Source organism: Limulus polyphemus, unplaced genomic scaffold, assembly GCF_000517525.1.
Source record: "Limulus polyphemus unplaced genomic scaffold, Limulus_polyphemus-2.1.2 Scaffold121, whole genome shotgun sequence".
Classification (NCBI taxonomy): domain Eukaryota; kingdom Metazoa; phylum Arthropoda; class Merostomata; order Xiphosura; family Limulidae; genus Limulus; species Limulus polyphemus.
The window spans coordinates 65,633-86,763 of record NW_013665731.1 but is presented as its reverse complement, the minus strand read 5'-3'; the positions used below and the strand labels follow the sequence as shown (position 1 = coordinate 86,763).

Sequence of the window (21,131 nt, the reverse complement as noted above, 5' to 3'; positions counted from 1 at the left end):
TTTTTTTTTGTGTGAAGTTGAGCAGAAAGTAGCAACAATTTCAGAATTTTTTTATTTTGTAGAAATGAATATTTACTAATTATGTTCGTAGTTAGTTAGGGATTGTTTCTGTTTTTCATACTTATTTTGACTTTGTATGTTTTCGTGCATCTCTATTGTATTTTACTCTGTTTAATTTGTATGATCAGTGTTGCGTTAATGAACACTGTATGGTATTAGAATAAATAAATATCAACTTCTGGTACTTTAGGCTTTTTTATGCTAAAAGTCGGGATATAATTCATAAACAATAATATATATATAAAGATTTTTTTGGAAAATTTGGCTAGAAATATATAGTACTATCCGTCAAATTGTGATTTCAGAAACTTGTTACATATAAAAATTAGCTTTACTAGGCTGAAGTGGCACCACCTGGACATTTTTAAACGATATAATTTCTAACAAGCAATCTTATGCACTCTATAAGCCATAAAGAATATTGTCACATTAAGTGGTTCCATTATTAAAGTTATTCTACTCTCAAAAACAAAGAAACGTTAGAAATTTCAGGATATTTTCTGTGAATTTAAGATACTCTCTGCTGCCATCTAGTATATAATTGGAAACTACATTGCACATGTAGTTTTCCTACGTTCTGTTGTAGTTATGAGAGTAAGTCTTAACAATAAGTCCTATTTTTTTCTATTTTAGCAATCTGAGAAAAGTTATAAATGCGCGTTATAATTTAACATTGGGCATTTATTTCTGGAATATGATTAATAACATAGAAAATATTTTCAGTTTTGCCATACAGTATCAAACACTTAGGACATACACCAACTCTGATATCATTATCAGGAATAACTGTTACAGCAAATAAATGTGATGCGTGTTCATGGGCAGACCACATCTCGAAGCTTGGACCTTCTGATACACAACCCAGAATGTGAACCACTATGTCATGCCTACATGCCTAGCTCTGTGATAACTGTAATGCGATGAAGTTAAAGTTTTGTATCCACGATCGTTTGTTTTACCAGTGAATTTCTTGATTTTTTTTTATATTCAGTTGATTTTTTATTTTTCAGTCGTGTGTTTCATACCAAACTCATTTAGGTGTTTTTATATTTTGAATACTATTTGGCCGCTGGATCATTTGTTCAATTATTTCAAGTGCAATTCTATTCAATAAAAATAAAAACTACCAAGAAGATTTATTTATTTGAATCAGTATGATTGATTAATGTAATAGAATTACATTAATCAATCATACTGATTAATGTAATTCTATTACGCAAAACTTTGAGTTTCATCTTAACCCTATTATTACCAATGAAAAGCATTAATTCTGTTGTGGTTCACTATGTATTGTAGATAGAAAACCAGTAATTTCGTGTATTTTGGTCAGTATTTTACACTTGAGTGTTGTAATAGGCCAAAAAATTACAATACTTAATATGAAAAGTATAAAAATAAGTTGGTATTTGAGGATAAATGGAAATTTTTCTAAAAGGTCCACACAAATTGGATGGGATTAAGTAAGTAATATATCTGACATGAAGTCCTTTCTTTTTCAACTATATAAACTTATTATTATCTATAATAATTATTTAACGAAGTGAATGCTATCTAACCTACGCTACATTTCGTTTAGGTATATCCGCAGACTCAAAATGAAAATACTGAATTTTTATTACTATTTTATTCCTACAAATCATTAAACATAATCATATACAACAATATTATCACAAGCTATTTTCATATCTTACAAATATTGCTGATTGAAGATAGCTTAGTATTTAACATTATTAAACAAACTGATCTTCAAAATTTACTGATTTTTGTGTCCTAAGTTAGGAAAGATATTGTACGTCTAGTTTATTTGATATTGAATAAAGATGATTACGGCCCCTATCTGTCATTTTTGTTAGATTTTTTTTTATTGTATCTTGTACCCGAAGACTGAGTTTTTTGTTCGAGATAGAAATTATAATACACAAAACATCGATAGATTTTCGTAAATAGTTTAATTTTGAGTAACTTTTATATTTGTGTTTGTTATTTATTGAAGAGTTAGAAAAAGATGTTAAGGCTAACGCATAAAATATTTTGTATAAAATTCTCGAAAACTTATTTTGGGTTTTCTCTTTCCCGAAAACACAACAATATTATCCAGCACCTCTCATAGTGCTAAACACGGGTTCATTCATTTCTATGTAATACCACTCATTATTCCCATTAAATCAGGACAAAAATAGTACCTAACAAACGTGCTCTATTGTTTCTGGAAACCAAAATAGACGTCAAACATTTCTGGCACAGTTTGCTGACTTTCTTTCTACAATAACATTCATTGTTATGAAAAAGCTAGCCAGACAAGCCGATTTCCATCCTGGCTTGCAGACATTTTAACATTTAAAGATTTCCATTACGGTTTGGTCCTGAACTTGTAATTAAACTTCTCGTTCCTTTACCTAGTAATACGTTTTTTTAGGACTGAAATATTTTAAATCCCTTATTGAATAGCTTAAATTTCGGATTTCTGTCAACCATTACAAAATTTTTTTCGTCTGGTCTACGATCTTTGGGCATTAAAGTAATTCTGGGTGACGTTGACGTAGGTGATCTCTGATTGGGTAGCGCTGACGTAGGAGATCTCTGATTGCGTGGCAAGGAGTTGCGATTCGCAGTAGAAGCGACCTTGTCATCTCCTATGTACAGGGGTTTTAACGCCGAAGAAGGATCTTGCTCACGAAGAATGTGTCTCGCCACCTCATGAAAGATGTTCTCAACTTCTTGATAATCTTCTGCTGCTGTTGTTTCAAAGAATATTGCTTGGTACTTTTTGGCGCATGAAGCTCCCTCTAGTTTACTTACTTGCCTGAAAGCAAATCAGTAACATAAAGTTTATTGCATTGTTATACAGTTTAAAGAATCTGCTATCTAGATAACTCTACTTTTATTATCTGTAATTATTTCAGAAACCCAAAATTTAAGGTATAATGACTATAAATATTCATGTATTTAATATTCTTCTCTGCATTTAGTTAAAAAAAAGAAGCATACCTATATCGTTCAAGATCGACTTTATTACCAATCAGAATCAGAGGACATTCGGAGTTTCCAGTTCCTGCGTGCCTCTGGTTCTGGTTTTGAACAACCAGATCCAAGTATTGTTGTGCATGTTTAAAACTCGGGCGACTAGTGATACTATAAACGACAAGGAAAGCATCTGCCCATTTGAGATACCTGTCCGGTTCCTTTCCTTCCTAAGTTATAAATAATAATAATAGTACTATTAATAGCCTAATGGAACTTTACAAGAAAAAGAAAAATAAGAAAATTAAGTGTGAGTCATATTTCATTACATTCACGTTCACATTTATTTTGAATTCATAAATCAGCAAATTATAAGGTCAATAACTATCAGTATATAATTCAAATAAAAATTTATTTATGCGGGTTATTTCGTGAATTTAACCTGGATAAAACACGTTATTTTCAACAGTGATTATGTCAGTGATAAGTTTTATTTAGCCAGTTTAACGTAATATTTCTGTGATTTGTATTTCAAAAGGAATTGGAAGGAAACTTTCAAAGACAATTAACCCTTAATTTACCAGTATTGTATAAGTGCACATATATATATAATCTTCTACTCAGTGTAACCTTACCATACCCGTGTTATATACATAACCTTTTACTCAATTTAACCTTACTATACCCGTGTTATATATATAACCGTCTACTCAATTAATCCTTACCCTAGCCGCATTAGTTATATATATATTTGTAAGCTATAATTTTACTAATCTAATTTGTTTGTTAGCTAGATGTCTAGAAGTCTAGAAAGATCTAAAGATGTTATGTCAAACTTTTTCTAGTATATTTGAAGTTAGATTATACATACGAGATAGTTACAAACTGTGTTGTATTTTCAAGATAGAGCGTTGAATCAATCGGTATGGCCAGGTGGTTAGGGCGCTCGACTCGCAATCTGAGGGTCGCGGGTTCGAATCTCCGTCACACCAAACATGCTCGCCCTTTCAGCTGTGGGGGCATTATAGTGTGACGATCAATCTCACTATTCGTTGGTAAAAGAGTAGCCCAAGAGTTGGCTGTGGGTGGTGATGACTAGCTGCCTTCCCTCTAGTCTTACACTGCTAAATTAGGGACGGCTAGAGCAGATAGCCCTCGTGTAGCTTTGCGCGAAATTCAAAACAAACAAACTATGGCTCCTGTTTAGTTACTTTGTACAAGTACATTTATTTGTTTTATGGCCCCCCAGTGGCACAGTAATATGTCTGCGGACTTATGTTGCTAGAAACCGGGTTTCGATGCCAGTGGTGGGCAGAGCACAGATAGCCCTTTGTGTAGTTTTGAGCTTAATAACAAACAACAATTTATTTTATGTTGGTTAACGTCATTTGTAACGTAGGCCTACAGTAATTTACGTTGAAATAGACAACAAACTAATTTATCATCGTTACATGGACGGGGTGTTGAATTATTATCTCCAGATAATTCTAAAAGAAATCACGAACAAAAGAACGTTACAACAATGTATGTACATATTATTTTCTGCGCAATTAATCCGTACCTTACTCGTGTTTTATATACATATATAATATCTACATAATTAGCCCTTACTATGCCCGAGTTATATATACATATATAATATTCTACTTAATTAACACTTACTATACCCGTGTTATATATATACATACACAATATTCTACATAATTAATCCGTATTTTACTCGTGTTAAATATACATATATAATATTCTACTTAATTAATCCGTATTTTACTCGTGTTATATATATACATGTATAATATTCTACTTAATTAATCAGTATTTTACTCGTGTTATATATATACATATATCTATATCATCTTCTTTCAATTAACAAGTAAAGTCTCGGTCAAGAGTGAGCTGCTTATGGGTTTAAGTTGTATGGTTAGCAAGACTACCTGAAACGCAACAGATATTAAACGAGAAGTAGAATTTAAAGTTCGTGAAAAGTTATGGTTTAAATAGACCTAAGAATTATTAATAAAACGTTTAAACCGCAACTTTTCATAATAGCGTTTAATAGAATATTTTATCTCTCATTATCCAACCCAACTAATTAGTTTTTGTATTTAACGAAAATCTTGTTGGCTAGTGACTTGTTGAAGATGAAGGATAGTTATAAAATGCTCTTTATTAAACACTTTCGATTTCTAGCCACAAAGACGAGATTAAAAGTAATGTGAAGGGAAAATCACCCATAGTTAATCTGTTTTTATGAAAAAGTTATTGGTTTAAGCTATTTCTTTCCATTGTAAACATAAATTATTTAGTAGGTTAGTGTGTACTTTTGTAACATTGAAAATGCAGGTATAATTCTTTGCACAGTTAGTACAAGAAAGGGGTTTAAAATGAATATTTAGTAGTAATATATTATACCAGAAGTTTCAGCGCTGTTTAACATTTCGTAAACGTACGAAGGGTGCATCATACAGAGAAGTTCGTAAATTACAATTTTAAACTGACTCTCGCTTATCACGAGTAATCTAAAAGTAGTATTCTTCATGCTATTTGGTTTATTATCAAAATGAATACGTAAGATCATAGTTTGAGGTTTAGATAATGTACGAAGTTGGAAGTATAGATGGGCTACATGACGATATGCATGGTAGTGTTTCCCAAACTCTTCCCTCCCAGTGCACGCATGGAACTACCAAAGACGAACGCAGCACATCACAATTTGCGATGGTCAAAGCTAGAATAAAGCCACACACACACAAACCACTTGTAAAGCGGACAGCGTTAAATATAATGGTTCGCGATTAGATTTTCACTTGGTCATCACATTGAAACTGATATTATAACTTATTCAATTTTAGTCCCCCGATTGGAGAACGTTAAGTCTACGGACTTTCAACACTAAAATCCGGGGTTAGATTCCTCGCGGTGAATACAGTAGATAACCCAATGTGGCTTTGTTATAAAACAAACATATATATTCCAGTTTAATTATTTTTTTATTTAAACGGATAGATAACTTTTGTTGTAGTTTTAGAATTGTACTACATCACTTGCGACACATCAGGTGTGTCGCGGCATGTCTTTTGATAACACTCTACAAGGGAATAAATCTGGTCATTGAATTAAAAAGTAGTGTCAGAGATGTCAGAGCGGATGAAACACTCTGACTAGCCAAATTTCTTTCTGTTGTTACGATTTGTACTTACAGTGACATCTCTCGTGCATTTGTGTAAAAAAATGTCTATAACAGTTGTTTGAAATAGATCGACACTTCTTGCTTCTCAAAGCCAAATGTTTTCCTCTACCCTAGATCATTGTCATATGGTGACAACAGTCCGCATTTCAAGTATACAGTGAGAATACCCTCTCGTATTCCAATTTTGACACTGTTGTAAAGATCGTTTATTCTACTTCATTTATCGCAGCACTTGGGCAATGAATGTTTCTATAAGGATTGCCACCCATTTTCCATCATAAAAACATTTAATTTAGCGACCAACTCATATTTCTTGAAGTATTTTTATGGGGTGAGCCTAAAAGCTTCTCCTTCCTCGAGTACGACGTAAACAAATAATAAAAATGTCAGTAACGAAAGGCTTGATATAACGAATATGTATATATATATTAAGAAAAGTACACTGGTTAAGAAAGTGAGCTCGACCTACTTCATCGTAAATTTTCTAATCAGTTATAATTATAATACATATATATAAAATTGCGACTATATGTTTCATTTTAACTTGGAAGTTTTTTATGGCTGTGAAGTTCTCGACAAGAAAAAAAAGAGTAAGAAATTTTATTGCTTCAAAAATAAATTCCAAATTTCTCAAATGAATAATATTATAGTTTTATTTTATGTATTCATCAGTTTCTTAATTAGAAAATAGAATGCGAGGTTGTTTGAGCTAAATGTTTTACAGGGCCAACTAAATTATTTTCTCAGACGACAATAAGCTTATAGTTGTTAATTGGAGTGTTTTATTTATATCAATTCGAAATATCTTCTTAATACTTTGAACTACACTTTATATTAGTCGTTGCTGTTTAAGCTGATAACACTGTTCTTCTTTCTGTTATCTCATACTGTTGGAATTTAAGGTTAAAATATACTAAAATACACAGTTAAATTTAGTACTGTCAGTACTTTCTGTATTTGCTTATTTGTAAAACCCCTGGTTTCGCACCACTTGGAATAGATTCTGTTTCTAGAAAAATCATTCAGATCTTTAAAAATTAATTTCGAAAAATGTTAATAGATGGCTTGTTTATTTGCTTTGTGAATAGGGTGAAGAAAGTTGGGGTGTTCACATAAACAAACAGGATATATGAATAAATATCGCTGGATATACCCAGTTTCTTAAGGACAATAATTTACTATGATGTTACTCAATATTCACACTTATATTCTTGTGGTGAGCAACTGTCCATTTCTACTACTTACTGCAAGGAAGAAAACTAAAAACCAACAACAAAAAACTATTCATTTTCTATAAGGAGACGAGACTATTTGGTGGAGGTGTCAAACTCTCGAAATAACGAAACAGGTAAAACCCAACGAGGTCACTCAGTTGTTTGATTGAAGTGCAAAAGAGCTCATTTATTAGACTTAACTGCAATTTCAGTCGTGGTTCGATCTTAAATAACTTAGAATTTGAAGCAAAATAATGTCTTAGAAAACACATTTTATTTTTCTCTTCACTCGTATTGTAACCACTTTCCTAAGGGAGTTTTCCTTAGGAACAAATTATTGCTATTATTAAAGAACAAATGCATTAGATCTGTTTAGAATAAAATAGAACAATCTCACAATTTCAAGTGAAATCGAAATTCTCAACTTGACGTCTTTATTAGCTTATTTTGAAACTTTAAATTTATTTCACTTTAGCATGTATATAGCTTATTTACAGTTACTGTTAGATATGCATACACATACAGAACTACAATTATAAATTCAAAATGAAATAATATTTTTACAGGAAGTGAGAAATTATCTCCAAACTAATGTACAGTCGTCTACACATATTCACCAGCTCTTTCATAGATACTGCTTAAATTTGACTTCTTGTATTCAAGATTTCATCTCTGTATGATCTGCAAACTCGCACGCTGTGCCTTTGTTTCGAATGTGGTTTGCTGTGAACACATTCCATGTATGAAAATTAGAATGTATAAACCTCGTTATCTAAGTGTTGGAAAGTTACAGTTGAGAGGTTAATAAAGAAAATATTTAAATATTGTTTCGAATGTGGTTTGCTGTGAACACACTAAACCTAAAGCATTCCATGTATCAAAATTAGAATGTATAAACCTAATTATGCAAGTGTTGGAAAGTTACAGTTGTGAGGTTAATAAAGAAAAGATTTAAATATTGTTTCGAATGTGGTTTGCTGTGAACACATTAAACCTAAAGCATTCCATGTATCAAAATTAGAATGTATAAACCTAATTATGCAAGTGTTGGAAAGTTACAGTTGTGAGGTTTATAAAGAAAAGATTTAAAGAACCGCGTTTATAACACCAACTTCGAGATATAGCCAAGCTGGCGACACGCCATGGTCTCCTAGGTTGAGAACTTTGAGATGTATTTCAGTTGCTCTTGTTTCAAAGAACATTAACGTAACTAACAGTGACTCTTGACGTAAAGCAGTGAAACATAAACCGTCTGTGACATTAGCGGCATTTTCTATGTTCACACACAATACTCTTCACAGTTGTTTACGAATATGGCGAATAAACGATTTTATTTTAAATTAGAAAGTTTTCAGTGTTTGATTCTAGGTTTTCGAATTGCTTGAGTGTAAGGTAACTATGTAAATCAGAATTAAAACAGTTCTTGATAGCGAATAATATTTCGACATGATGAAAATACGGGTGAGAGATCTGATTAAAATCAAGGTAATTATATGTTGTTTCACTGAAGTGTTAGGTAGAATAGTCATAGTAGGTTTGAGAACTCAAACGGACCGCAGCTGCCTGTTGAATGAAAAGGGACGGCGTTTCGGTTTCTATACTGAGGCTTTCTTCAGCTCTTCGTGATACTGTATAATATATTGACACAAGCGAAAAGTTTTAAACTTAAAACAACAACAACAAAAAAAAAACGTATGCATATGATAATTTCATAAAAATGAGCTTATCAGAAGCAAATCGTTAAAATCTTTTTGTTTATGTTTTACATTTCCAATTGTGGATATTGACATTTTTCGATTGTTTGACATTCCTAACTACAGACGAAATTCCTGAAAAAGTCTAGATATAAGTACAAAATATGGCTTAATAGTTTGAATGTAATTTAACTTAAGGAACTTGTTGTGATCAAGCTGTATCAATTCTTGTTTAAAACATGCCACAACCAAAAACGATACACGTAAATAACTTTTATCAACTACACATTTCCCACACACACACACACACACACATATATAATGTACTAAATTTATAGAATTTTGCTTTATAATCATATTATACATAGTCGTGGGCAACATCCCCCCCCCAAAAAAAAACAACAACAACTTAATGATCAAAAACTGGTGTCCTCTCGAGAAATAAGCACTAGACACAACTTATCTGGGGTCGCTTGGAGAAGATTATCTTCTTAACAGTCACTAAAGACTGTCTTGTTAAGCACATGTTAAAGAGCCATTGATCCGGTAGCCTATGAGCAGTTTAATACAATTCATTTACAGTTTTCCGTTACATATAGTATAGTGTGTAGAGCAACAACCATCAACTATGCCTCAGCGTATGTAGTACATCGAAAAAAAAAGGTACTTTATTTTTTCTGAAGTGAAAATTGAGGCAAGGCAAGATTCGACCCCGCAAGTCTGTTAAGCGGATAGACGCTGTAGCTAATTAAGTTATCTGCCTAAATACTGCAGCTGACAGTTTTCACTTCATTTTTTATCAAAAACAGACTTTGGCAAGACTCTTGAGCAACGTTCATAACAGAACAATCCCATGTTCGAATCTAAAATATTATTATTTACTTATGAAAAAAAAAATTAAGTATTTTACCTTATTTTTTAATCAAATACCAAAGGTATTTAGTTCTTGACCGAAAATATTACATTGAATTTTGTTTTCAAAAAATTATCTGGTTCATACCTTGTCACAGGTATCCATCAGTCGAACTATAACTTCTTGTTGGTCAAATATTTCAACTTTGCTATATGTGTCTTCTGTAATGAATAAATAAAGTATTATTATTTCAACTTTGCTATATATGTGTCTTCTGTAATAAATAAATAAATAAAGTATTGATTTTTTTAGCTTTTCAAAATAAACTATTTTCTTTATTATTAAAAAGATAAAATAAAACGATTTTTAAATTTCAAATCTCTCGTATTTCTTTTCACCTCAAAATCCAGATAACAAGGAGACTAACTTCACTGCTACTCTGTATAAAGATTAGGGCGCCCTCATGTGAAATTTCTAGTAAATAGTTGATAGTTGTTGGTGTTAAACGTAGTCCTTCGATAATGATGTTTTCTCAATATTTAGAAAAAGAAAAACCAATAACATTTTATATATATTGTTTGTTTGCTTTGGAACTATAACTATGTCTGATCGGGGCCAAATGGTTAGTGTATCAGACTGAAAATTCAAGAGTCTCGGGTTCGATAGGTGGTATCACACACGTTTTAGAACACTGTCAGTCTCTGACTTTGACGTTTTAGCCCAGTGCATGAAAAACAGAACGTTGAGGTGATTTGAACTTATCTACGATGAAGTTTTAAATATTCTAATATTTAAAGCAAACGATCAAACCACTTTAGGTGTCATTTCTGAGTTCCATCAATATTATTTTCATTTTTATTCAAAGAATGTCATTTTTCGAAATTATACGTGAAGTCAAGGTTATGTCATATTGGAGAATATGTCACAAGGTCAGAAACCAAGAGAATAGGTCACAAGATCAGAAACCACATTTCTCTAACGAACGGAAGAGAGTTCTTAAAAATATATCACTTAGTAACAAGAAAACTGACAGTTTCGTAAAATGTTATTTCCTAGAATAATACAGCTATTGAGATATAAACAAGCAGAATACCAAGTTTCAGTTATATATATATATATATATCATACTCAACATTGTGGATTTTTGTGCTTTCTATTTATTCTAATGACATTCGAATTAAGGAAAGACACGAATATACAGATGTGATAAAACTTTCAGCAGTAACCAATGAAAAATAAGTTCATCTTCGATGTAAGGAGTGAAAACGTTTATCTTTGTTTGTTTCTGAAGTTTTGATTATAATTGAGATGCCAATTAAAAGAAATTGAACCAATTTCTAAAATATTGAATAAGACTATTGCTAGATGCACTGAAAAGTAAATAAATATAGTAGTTAAGTAATTAAGTAATTACAGTAATTAAGTTGTTCTTTTAAATACTTGTCGAGTCACAGTTACTCCAATAAGAAAAATAATGAGTGACGTTATGGTGAAAATATCGTTATATGTAACATTGTCCTCTGCTACAACTGTCGATGAATAAATATGAAAAGTACTGTTAATATTTAAATATAATGGGTTTGGGTAATTGTACTATGAAAGATTTAATAACAGCGAATTGGTATAAATAGTTGAAGTCACAAAACGAAGGTTGTTAACATGGTCACTGTTTAGTTAATTTTTCATGCAAACACTATCGCTCAAGATTAGAACTTTTAAGTGACAACTATAGTCTATATTCGGATTTACTTTCAGGTAGAGTAACTCTAACACTTCGTTTCCTAAGGAATCATATGGAAAGAAAATCATTTGGCATTTCAAACTGGACGACACCTTATGTAACACATGGACTAAAGAGCCAAATGCGATATCTCAGATATTTAGGCATATGTATTCTTAATTTACAGCAGATTACCAAAACAATAACAACCAATCCAGAAGAAAATAACATATTCCCCCTGTTTCAATTTCATAGAAATCGAGATGTTGTTAAAATTTTAACAGAACCAAAGAGTCTTGTAATAAACGTTGGCATGTTTCGAACGTAGAATACTAAAATGCCATTGAGTGCAAATCCAAACGTAGTACGCTTCCTAGTCATAATAAAACATTCAGTTTTGTCCAGAAGTGCTGTTTAAAGTGCAAAAAAAACATTACTTTGTCACAAGCAATTTTTATCAATGCCAAGATGCTACCATCGCATGTTTCAGTGTATTTTATGTCAAATAAAAACATTATAATATTCTATAGTGATAGCAAGGAAGAATGTTATCCCTCAGTGTGAACTAACAAGTACCAAGGGAAGCTTCCGAATGCAGTAAGAATCTAAAAATGGTGCAACTGCCTCATTCAATGGAATCACCGCGCGCCAAGTCCAGAAATAGAGACCATGTTTTTGCCCATGCAACCCACTTCTTATAAAGAAACAAAACCGATTCGTTGTTCTTTTCTAAACTTTTAGAAACGTCTTTAAGTTTATTTGTGTTTTCAATCATTCAAGTTATTGAGCAGTGTATGTGGAGTTAGGTTTTAGTTTCTGAACACTGACAACTATTCGATATAAAATTTAACCATGAAAAGTGTAGTGCCATTCAGGGTCCAGTTAATAAATATCGAACCAACAAAATAAGTTGTAAATTACAATTAATTCCTAAACGAAATATAACTGAATTCTTATTAAAAGTTTGAGGCAAGGCCGAATGAGTTCGCCACGTTCTTTTAGCTATCAAAGGCAATATAATTAAAGGATGACGTTTGTGCTCTATGCTAGGCACATCATTACTTCTTAATCCTTAGTTTACATTTTACGTCATATGTATACTAAACACTATTAATCTATAAGCTAATTATTATTTGCTATTTAGTTATAAAGTACTATTTAAATTATCCACAAAGAACATATCTGAGAGGAATTATTGTTAGAATTCTTTCGAAATTAGCACAAGAGTGTTATTATCTATAACCAATTTTGTATTTTTTCATTCTTACTTTGATTTGAAATGCTAGAAGAATATCTGAGCAATTTCTGGAGGAAAGTTCTAGATTGATATTAAGTAAAAAAATATTTGTGTTTACAAGCATTAATCATACGACTCATGAAAAATAATTTTATCCAACTCAGAGTTGCATAAGCTACGCGAAAATGGCTTAGTATGCAATAATCAGTGATTATATTTTAAGACATTGTTCGGTGTCAGCATACTAACATCGAAACCTACCAAATGTGATTGTTTTAATTATCCAAACATTTGTCTCGTGCACTTCTATGGAAACTGTATATGAACTGTATATGAACATATACCCATACCTACGTTGTTCATCAAAACATTATAACTTAAATGACGATACTCTTTCAAGTGTTAAAACATGAGGTTTATCAGTAAGTTGAACTTTTTATCATTAATATAAGTTTTAAATCAACATGTTCGAAGTCTTCGTAAACAACTTACCTAAGTCAGGATCATACTCACTAATGAACCTTTTGGTAATGTATTTCACCGTCAGTGCTGCAAGAAAATATTTTAATATCTTAATGCCAAGACAACAATATAAAACAAATCATCTGATAGGTAACCTGCATTCTCGAATATATGCTGTTATTTAAATTTTTCTTTCGAAACTACGTATATGAGTATATTTATGTTTTCACTTGTATGACTTTCATGTAGTTTTCATCTCGTTTTGTACTAATAGAACGCAATAGAGTGTTTTGTTTCGATCGATACAGCCTAGTGTCGAGAAATGTTATTACAAATGTCAGTCTGAGAAAGGTTTTTATATCAGGTTGTTCCTGTAAACTAAGCTTGAGTTATCAATAAAAGTATATGTAAAAATGTTTGTAATTTAAAAACATATTTAAATATTTGATTATAACAATTAGCATTTAGAAGCGAAATATTCACGTTAAATCGACTGTAACACTTCAAGCTCAATAGTTCGTGAAATAAAATAGATTATAACAATTCATTTACCACAATGCTATTTGGTAAAGGTACAATCATCGTTACTGTTGTAATTTTGCAAGTACTCATACTATCCATACTTAATGTATCCAAGGTTAATTTCAGAAAATAGTTTATTAAGTCAAGTTTTATTTTGAGTTGGCCTTAATTTTTCCGATTCAGTATCCATATCATTGTACTTAATTAAGTCTTACGGAAAGTCCTTTGGAACAACAACAACAACAAAACAGCAGAAAGATCCTGCCGACTAGATATCAAAAGTTAATAAAACAAATTGGACTTGATAAGTTATTAGAGTCTCATCACAACGAGTGATTGATTTTTTCTTGGTGACGTCATATGGAATAATTGAAGAAAATAGGGTTAATTTTAAGAAGTTTGATAACTCAGAAAATCTTTTACAACGAACGGCTTTTTCAAAGATAATGTAAGTATTTTTGTCTATTTCTATCATCTCATCCTTTCGTAACTGACTGAAATTCCTATTAGGGCTTACCATCAGTTAATTCATAGCGGGAGTTCTGTGAAAATATTTTCAACCGAAGTTAAATCTATAAAACCACACTACTTTAACAGCAATGGATTTTGACAAGTGACGGAATCAATTAATGTCGCTGAAGCTAGTTGTTAAGGCCGTGACTGTAGTATTTTTAGAACCATGAAACATTGCATTAAAATGTTTATTTGAATAATAGCGTTTACTCCTGTTGTACTATAGCTTTAAGCATGAACACTATGTGCACGGGTATGTGTAATATGTCCGTACTTAAATGCAATTTATGTTAAAAGAGCACTTTACGATTACGTTCATGTACCTTGTATATATATATATATATATATATAATGTTCAAAATGCCCTTAACTAAAAAACGTATACAGGTCCTAAAATATTTTACCAGTATGATGACCAATGATCAAATAGAGATGGCTGAAATGAGTTTTATTGATCTTGTATTCCAGAGAAGAGTATTTGTGTTTTCTATTTCTGGTAATGTTTACTTATTCCAACCCTAGTCGGCCCTAGTTTTGAACTACTGACCACAGAGAAGAGAGCAACACCTTATCACCCACCAATCTAAGAGCTTGATTGTCTCTATCATAACTAACTCGCTTACAGCTTAAAGTGCGAGAAGTATTATGTCATATCACACATATCTGAACACAGCTCTCTCCAGATCCGAAATTCAGATCTGTATTGCAGAACCAACTCGCGCCTATCAGAGAACAGTAATAATATTAGCGGGTTTTTTTTATAGATTACTAGAGCACAGTTTCTTATCTATAGTGCCATTTATATCATATAAGACTTCTGAATACTAAGAAATAACTCATAAACAGAATATGAGCTATAAATGCACATTTGTGTGTAACACTTTAAATGACTGTCCAGCAGCGAAAATATGAATTTAGGCCTCATATAGCTCTTGTAAATGCATTCCTTAAGCAGTTCATCAAATTGTTTTCACTCCCTATTTAAGTCAGAAGTAAAACGAAGTATTCTAGAATTGTTAGTATTTGGCTGAAACTTATCGCACAATTTGTTAACAGCTGTAACTTAATGCGTGTTTTATTTGCTTTAAACACAACCAATTAAAACAGGAAGAGTTTACTGCAAATTGAGGCTGTTTTCATAGACTATGTGCAAGGTATGGCAATGCATAAGGGGGGATTATAGTACTGAAATCTCCTTCGTATGAAAAACAAGAAATGTCTTCTTAAATATGTCTGTTCCCACGTACTTTTCTCTAACGTTTTAACATGTTATATTTCTTTCCTCATGTAGTATAAATCAAATTTTAATATCAGTCTTTCATTGCACTGTCGTATAACTAATTAAGAAAAATGGTCATGTTTCTTTAGATATATATTCGAACCAGAAAGAAAACTGCGGGAATATGCTAGTGTATGTTAATAAATATGGAATTATTCTTGCATAATGGCAATTACCATATATATATATATATATATACACACCTTTTGTTGTTTTATTTTTTCTTGATTTTACAAGTGAGCAATTTTGTTCGCTAAATTATAGTAAATTTTTTAATGTTTAACTACTACATATACTTTTTTGAGTAAAGAACTACTTATAAGATACGTTTTTAATATGTGTTGCTTCGGAAAAGGAAAAATAAACAATCCTTACTTTAGGCTATTTCAAATAATTTATCATAGATTTTAGAGTGGAAACATCCTGAGTGAAATTTGTAATTATATGGCATTGCACGTAGTATGGTATCACTTAACAAAAAAGCCATAAAATTTTCGAGTTATCTGTTTGAATATAGATTTATCACATTTATTTATTAGATTACTGCTAGTTTAAGTATAGTAACATGGTGATAAACTATGACGTTATCACTCGTTTTCCTTGCAGTATATTTGTTTGAAACTATGAGTACCTTGTGAGATCATCTGATGACGTTTTTTGCTTTAGAACGAACCATAACAACATCTCTGCTATTGAAACATAGATTCTTGCTCTCAGTCTTGTGTATTTCTACCTATCTTTCAGCTATTTTAATCAGAACAAAATGCTTCTTCGCCAGGACCACATGTACTCAAGGAAAGCACATAAACATCAAATTATCGCATTCCCACTCTGATGAAAGTGGAACCATCAGAATAGTTATGTTGCGTGAAAATTCAAGATGAGGCATCAGGTAACTAAAATAAGAACAAAGACATCCAGAGCAGGCTTTTTTGGCCATTAAAAGTATAAATAAGCTTGAGAAACACGTTATTTAAATGCTCTCTCAGACACTTCTCGACGCCAACTCACCTCTATCTAGACAAATAAACTTTAAACATTTACATCAGAGTAACACTTACTGAGACGTCAAGTTAAATGTCAACATTTCAAACACAGATATAAAAATAAGGGAAATATTCCAAACTTAACAATCGCTACTGCATTTAACTGGAACGTAAATATACAAAACAGTTGTAATTTCTTATCAAAAGTAAACTGATTTTGTAGATCAGAACTAAAGAGTAACTTATAAGTTAATGAAACCAATTCTGTACAACAAACTGAAAATACACAATGTCATATTGTAATGTCTATTACCTTACCAATGATAGCATTATTTCTCAGCTAGGTTGGTTTCAATGGTTTTGTTATATATAAATATCAGATGATGACTACAGCAAAATTTGGAATAGTTATACTTTGTTATTTCTTTAATTTGATTTTGGTAATATTTCAATCAGAACTTAGTGAATTAAAAAAGCATCGCAGTTACATAGTTAAAGGAATGGTTTTTAATACTTGATGTATTTTATAATTTTTCATGGAGACATTTAAAGATTTTCACACTAAAAATGGCAATTTAAATATATAACTTACTTTAAAAGCTGTGTGAAAAATTATGTAAACCACTCGATATATATAATAAAAGCGCAGTTTGGCAAAGCCTGATTAATTTGAAGTTTATTAACCATCTCCCTGGCGAGAGCCCCTTCATGGGCGAGTAAAATGGGGCGACAAGCAAGGGAAATCCATTAGGGAATCAGCCAAATGTCTTAATTGTTTTTTTATGTTGTCTTTGATTCCAAACCTATGTTATAGATGAATAACATATTTATTGCCTTATTTTTAGTCCTGGAGTAAGATAAATATGTGTTATTGCTACAACCCTCAGTTCATAATAAACCCATGCCAGTTCATTTTGAGGAATTGTTTTATAAATAGAACACACACAATGTTTTTGTTCAATATAACTTTACTATGACTAACGTATCTGTTTATCTCCACATATAAATCCAGTTAGAGTTATAAAAATTGTAGTTTCGACGTTCTAAACTTGAGTCTTTTGTTGAAGTATTCCAAAACTTATTGCTAAAAGACTTATATTTTAAAATTTTATAAAGTCTCGTGTTACTTGTTCCAAAAAAAAAAAAAGGAAACGACTACGTAAATAACTGTAAGATAAAAGAGATTAGTGACTTTGTGGTGCAAAATGAGTGAAAAGCTAACAACAAAGTCAGTTCTAGAATTTTACTCTCAGCTGATATGTTCTGATCCAGTTGTTTCGATTATTCGAAAGGCACTTTATGAGCCACTAGATCACAGAACAAAACAAAGACGTTTAAAGATGGGGTGTGTTTGTTTTTTGCCACTTTATCATCACGAACTATCTGTGTTAATTTTTATCTTGGTGTAATTTAAACTAAAATCTTATTATTTTCCAGCATAAGGAGATATAGTCTAACTTTTACAGTATAGTTGACACTTGTTTACAATATGCATTGCAGACTAACTTATACACTACAATTTAGATTTGTATATAACAAGCAATACAGATTAATTTATAGAACGCAATTCAGCCTTGCTTATAACATGTAGTGCAAATTAACCTATATAATACAGTTCAGATTATTTATAACATACAGTATAGACTAACTTGAACAATACAGTTCAGACTTGCTTATAATATAAAATACAGACTAACTTATCCAGTACAGTTCAGACGTTTATATAACATGCAGTACAGGCTATTTTACACGTTGCAGTTCAGAGCAACTCAGACCTACTTGTTGAACATAGATCAGATTTACTTCTAAAACATTGTTCGTATTTACAAATAAGACAGTTCAGGCTTACTTGTAAAATATAGTTCAGAACTACTTTTTAAACATTGGAAGGATCCACCTGTGAAACATATTTCAGACTTATTTATTAGATATAGTCCAGACTTACTTGCAAAACATAGTTCGGACTAACTTGTAACAATTAATATCATCTGGCAATCAGAGCAAGCTATGTACTTAGAGCGAATATAAAGATTGAACTGGAAATCAGCATAGCCAATTAAATGTACGATTAGAATGAATTGTTTCATCAGCTGGGTACCCTCGTTGTTAACGATGTTTTTGGTAATTCTAATAATATTTCACAAGGTATGGTCAGCATAGGAGATTTAGGTATGTCATAAATGCATATGTTAAGCTAATTATGCAAAACAATCTTTATAATCAAATTATAATCATAAAGAATAATTCATTTATTTATAAAATTGTTCAGACTTACTTATAAAGCAGTTCTGAATTATTTCTAAAATATAGTTTAGAGTTATAAAACAGGACTACCTTGTAAAATATAGTTCAGACCTACTTATAACATCTGGCTAGGATGTAATTATAGAAATAATTCAGACTTACTTTCAAAGCATAGTTTGGACTTATATGTAAAAAATATTTTAAACTTACATGTAAAAACAGTTTAAACTCACTTGTAAAACATAGTTCAGGTTTACTTATACTTAATATAAGATTCATTTTAGACATACAGTAAACTCAGATTTACTTCTGAAATGGATTGTAGTCTTATTTAGAAACACAACTATAGTATCTTATATATATGTTCTTGAGTTGGTTTTAACCTGATACTAAGTCTTTTGGGGATATGAAAACACCTGAACAATATTTGATTCATGAGTACCGTTTATTTATTTTTTCTTGTGATTCACTTGTATTGATATTACTCTCCATTTCAACTAACGTTACTGGTTTATTGCTTTTATGTTTTTATAATTTTTTTACCTATGCATTGTTAAAAACGCTAATCTCATTTTCAGGTTTTTCTCTGTTTTTGTGTATTTAGGGAAAACAGAAAATGTGCAACCATTTTATACAATAATAATCATTTCATGCCTTATTTAACAATAATAAGTTAAACAGTTTACATTTATTTAACAATATTCTTAATGCATAGCTTTTTCAAACCCCAAATATGATATATCTAGTTATATCAATAGTTTCACTTTGGATATTGGAAAAGTGTTATATTACAGTGGTGGATTCTAAATTATAGATAATTAGTTTGACAATATATGGATGCTTGTAGTCTGTACTTTATTACATTTGTAAGTGTTATTTCTTGTATTTCTTATAGTATAATCCTCCTTTTTTCATCATTTTCTCATGCTTATTCTATTATGTCTTTCTCGTTTTGTTTTCAAAAATACTCCTCACTGATTACTTTTCTGAATTTAGGCCTAGGCGAAAATCGACCGTGTCTCAAACACTTTCTTAATTTGATTTTAGATTAACCTAATAACTATTTCATCTGTTCTCTAGTAATTACATTACTCTTCAAACTTAACATTAGGAACTAATGCGTTTTATAATACGGGCTTAAATGAAGTACTTATGGTTACTACTGAAACTCTGGTACCTGTCAAGTTGTGTACTTTCACGTATTTGAATGATAATGTTGGTTCAGAATATATGTTTTATTGTTATTTGGTTTATGATTTCTTTTCTTTAAACAAAACGTTGCTTCAAGAACTCTACATCATTTCTAATGGTTGAACCTATCTCATTTATAAGTTATCTCAAAATAATATATATATTATTACTTAAGTCCGGTTTTTGTAGTAATACCACAACTTAGACTAATTATTTAACCACGCTGACTTAAACTTACAAAAGCATCTCCTACCTGATTTACCTACTCCAAGTGCCCCAAGTAACGCGATATTTACTTCAGGAAGATTGGACCCGTGGGCGGTTGTGGTTACTTGAAGGTTGTTGGAAGTCTTTCTTCCACCAGTAGCATTCATTCCGCGAAGGCGTCCAACACAAGCCGTAGGGTCATGGGACGCCCTTGACCCTTATGTTCGTTACTCCTTCTGTAGCCACAGACAAACAATAGCAGCTAGTTAAATGAAATCATTCTCTGAGAACGAAGTTTGCTCTAGACAAAGCTGACATGAAACTGTAGTCCAATAAAAACGTATCTTACTATTTACGTTGCAGCTCCCCTTCCTGCGTCAAGCGTCCAAAACTTTCTATTTCTAGCACAGAAAAACTCCTGTTACCAAGCTCCACATGAAAACACGTAACCATTAACTAATCTTTTCTTTCGTCAAAGAGACAGACGGTAATACATGTACTAAGATGGACGAGGAAGTGAGGACGAAATCTAAGGGGCGGGTGATACCGCTATTGATAAATAGCAAGATTTGCTTGCGATTTCCAACTCGTCGCCATATTATTTCTGTTTTTGTTTTTCTCAGCTTCGATATTCCCTGTATGAAGAGGAACATGAGCCATTATATATCTTTATTATATAATGACTATGACAGTGCTAAGAACGTTTCTTTGACACAGTGTTTATTGGTATTGTTCAAGCTTTTCAGTTTATGGAGCACAAGCGAGCACTCTTTTCGCAAGTGTAAAGTGGGCTGTCTT

General features: G+C 31.5%; 1 protein-coding gene across 1 annotated transcript; it reads right to left on the bottom strand.

Annotated features, from left to right (window-relative positions):
- Positions 1 to 1,709: 1,709 nt before the first annotated feature.
- Positions 1,710 to 20,595, bottom strand: LOC106472525 (ras-like protein family member 12). The gene is made up of 5 exons (XM_013933182.2): positions 20,380 to 20,595; positions 13,422 to 13,478; positions 10,120 to 10,193; positions 3,049 to 3,251; positions 1,710 to 2,863 (listed from the first exon to the last, which is right to left on the bottom strand). Exons 1-5 carry the CDS (start codon positions 20,498 to 20,500, stop codon positions 2,473 to 2,475), a joined length of 846 nt encoding a protein of 281 aa, XP_013788636.1. The 5' UTR covers positions 20,501 to 20,595; the 3' UTR covers positions 1,710 to 2,472.
- Between the last annotated feature and the right edge of the window lie 536 nt (positions 20,596 to 21,131).

What these genes read in the sequence shown, in the direction of transcription:
- LOC106472525 (XM_013933182.2), bottom strand. Translation starts at nt 20,500, where the DNA reads ATGAATGCTACTGGTGGAAGAAAGACTTCCAACAACCTTCAAGTAACC. An exon ending in TGAGTATGATCCTGACTTAG is followed by an intron (nt 10,194 to 13,421) that starts GTAAGTTGTTTA and finishes TATTCATTACAG; the next exon opens with AAGACACATATAGCAAAGTT. An exon ending in GTCGATCTTGAACGATATAG is followed by an intron (nt 2,864 to 3,048) that starts GTATGCTTCTTT and finishes ATTTGCTTTCAG; the next exon opens with GCAAGTAAGTAAACTAGAGG.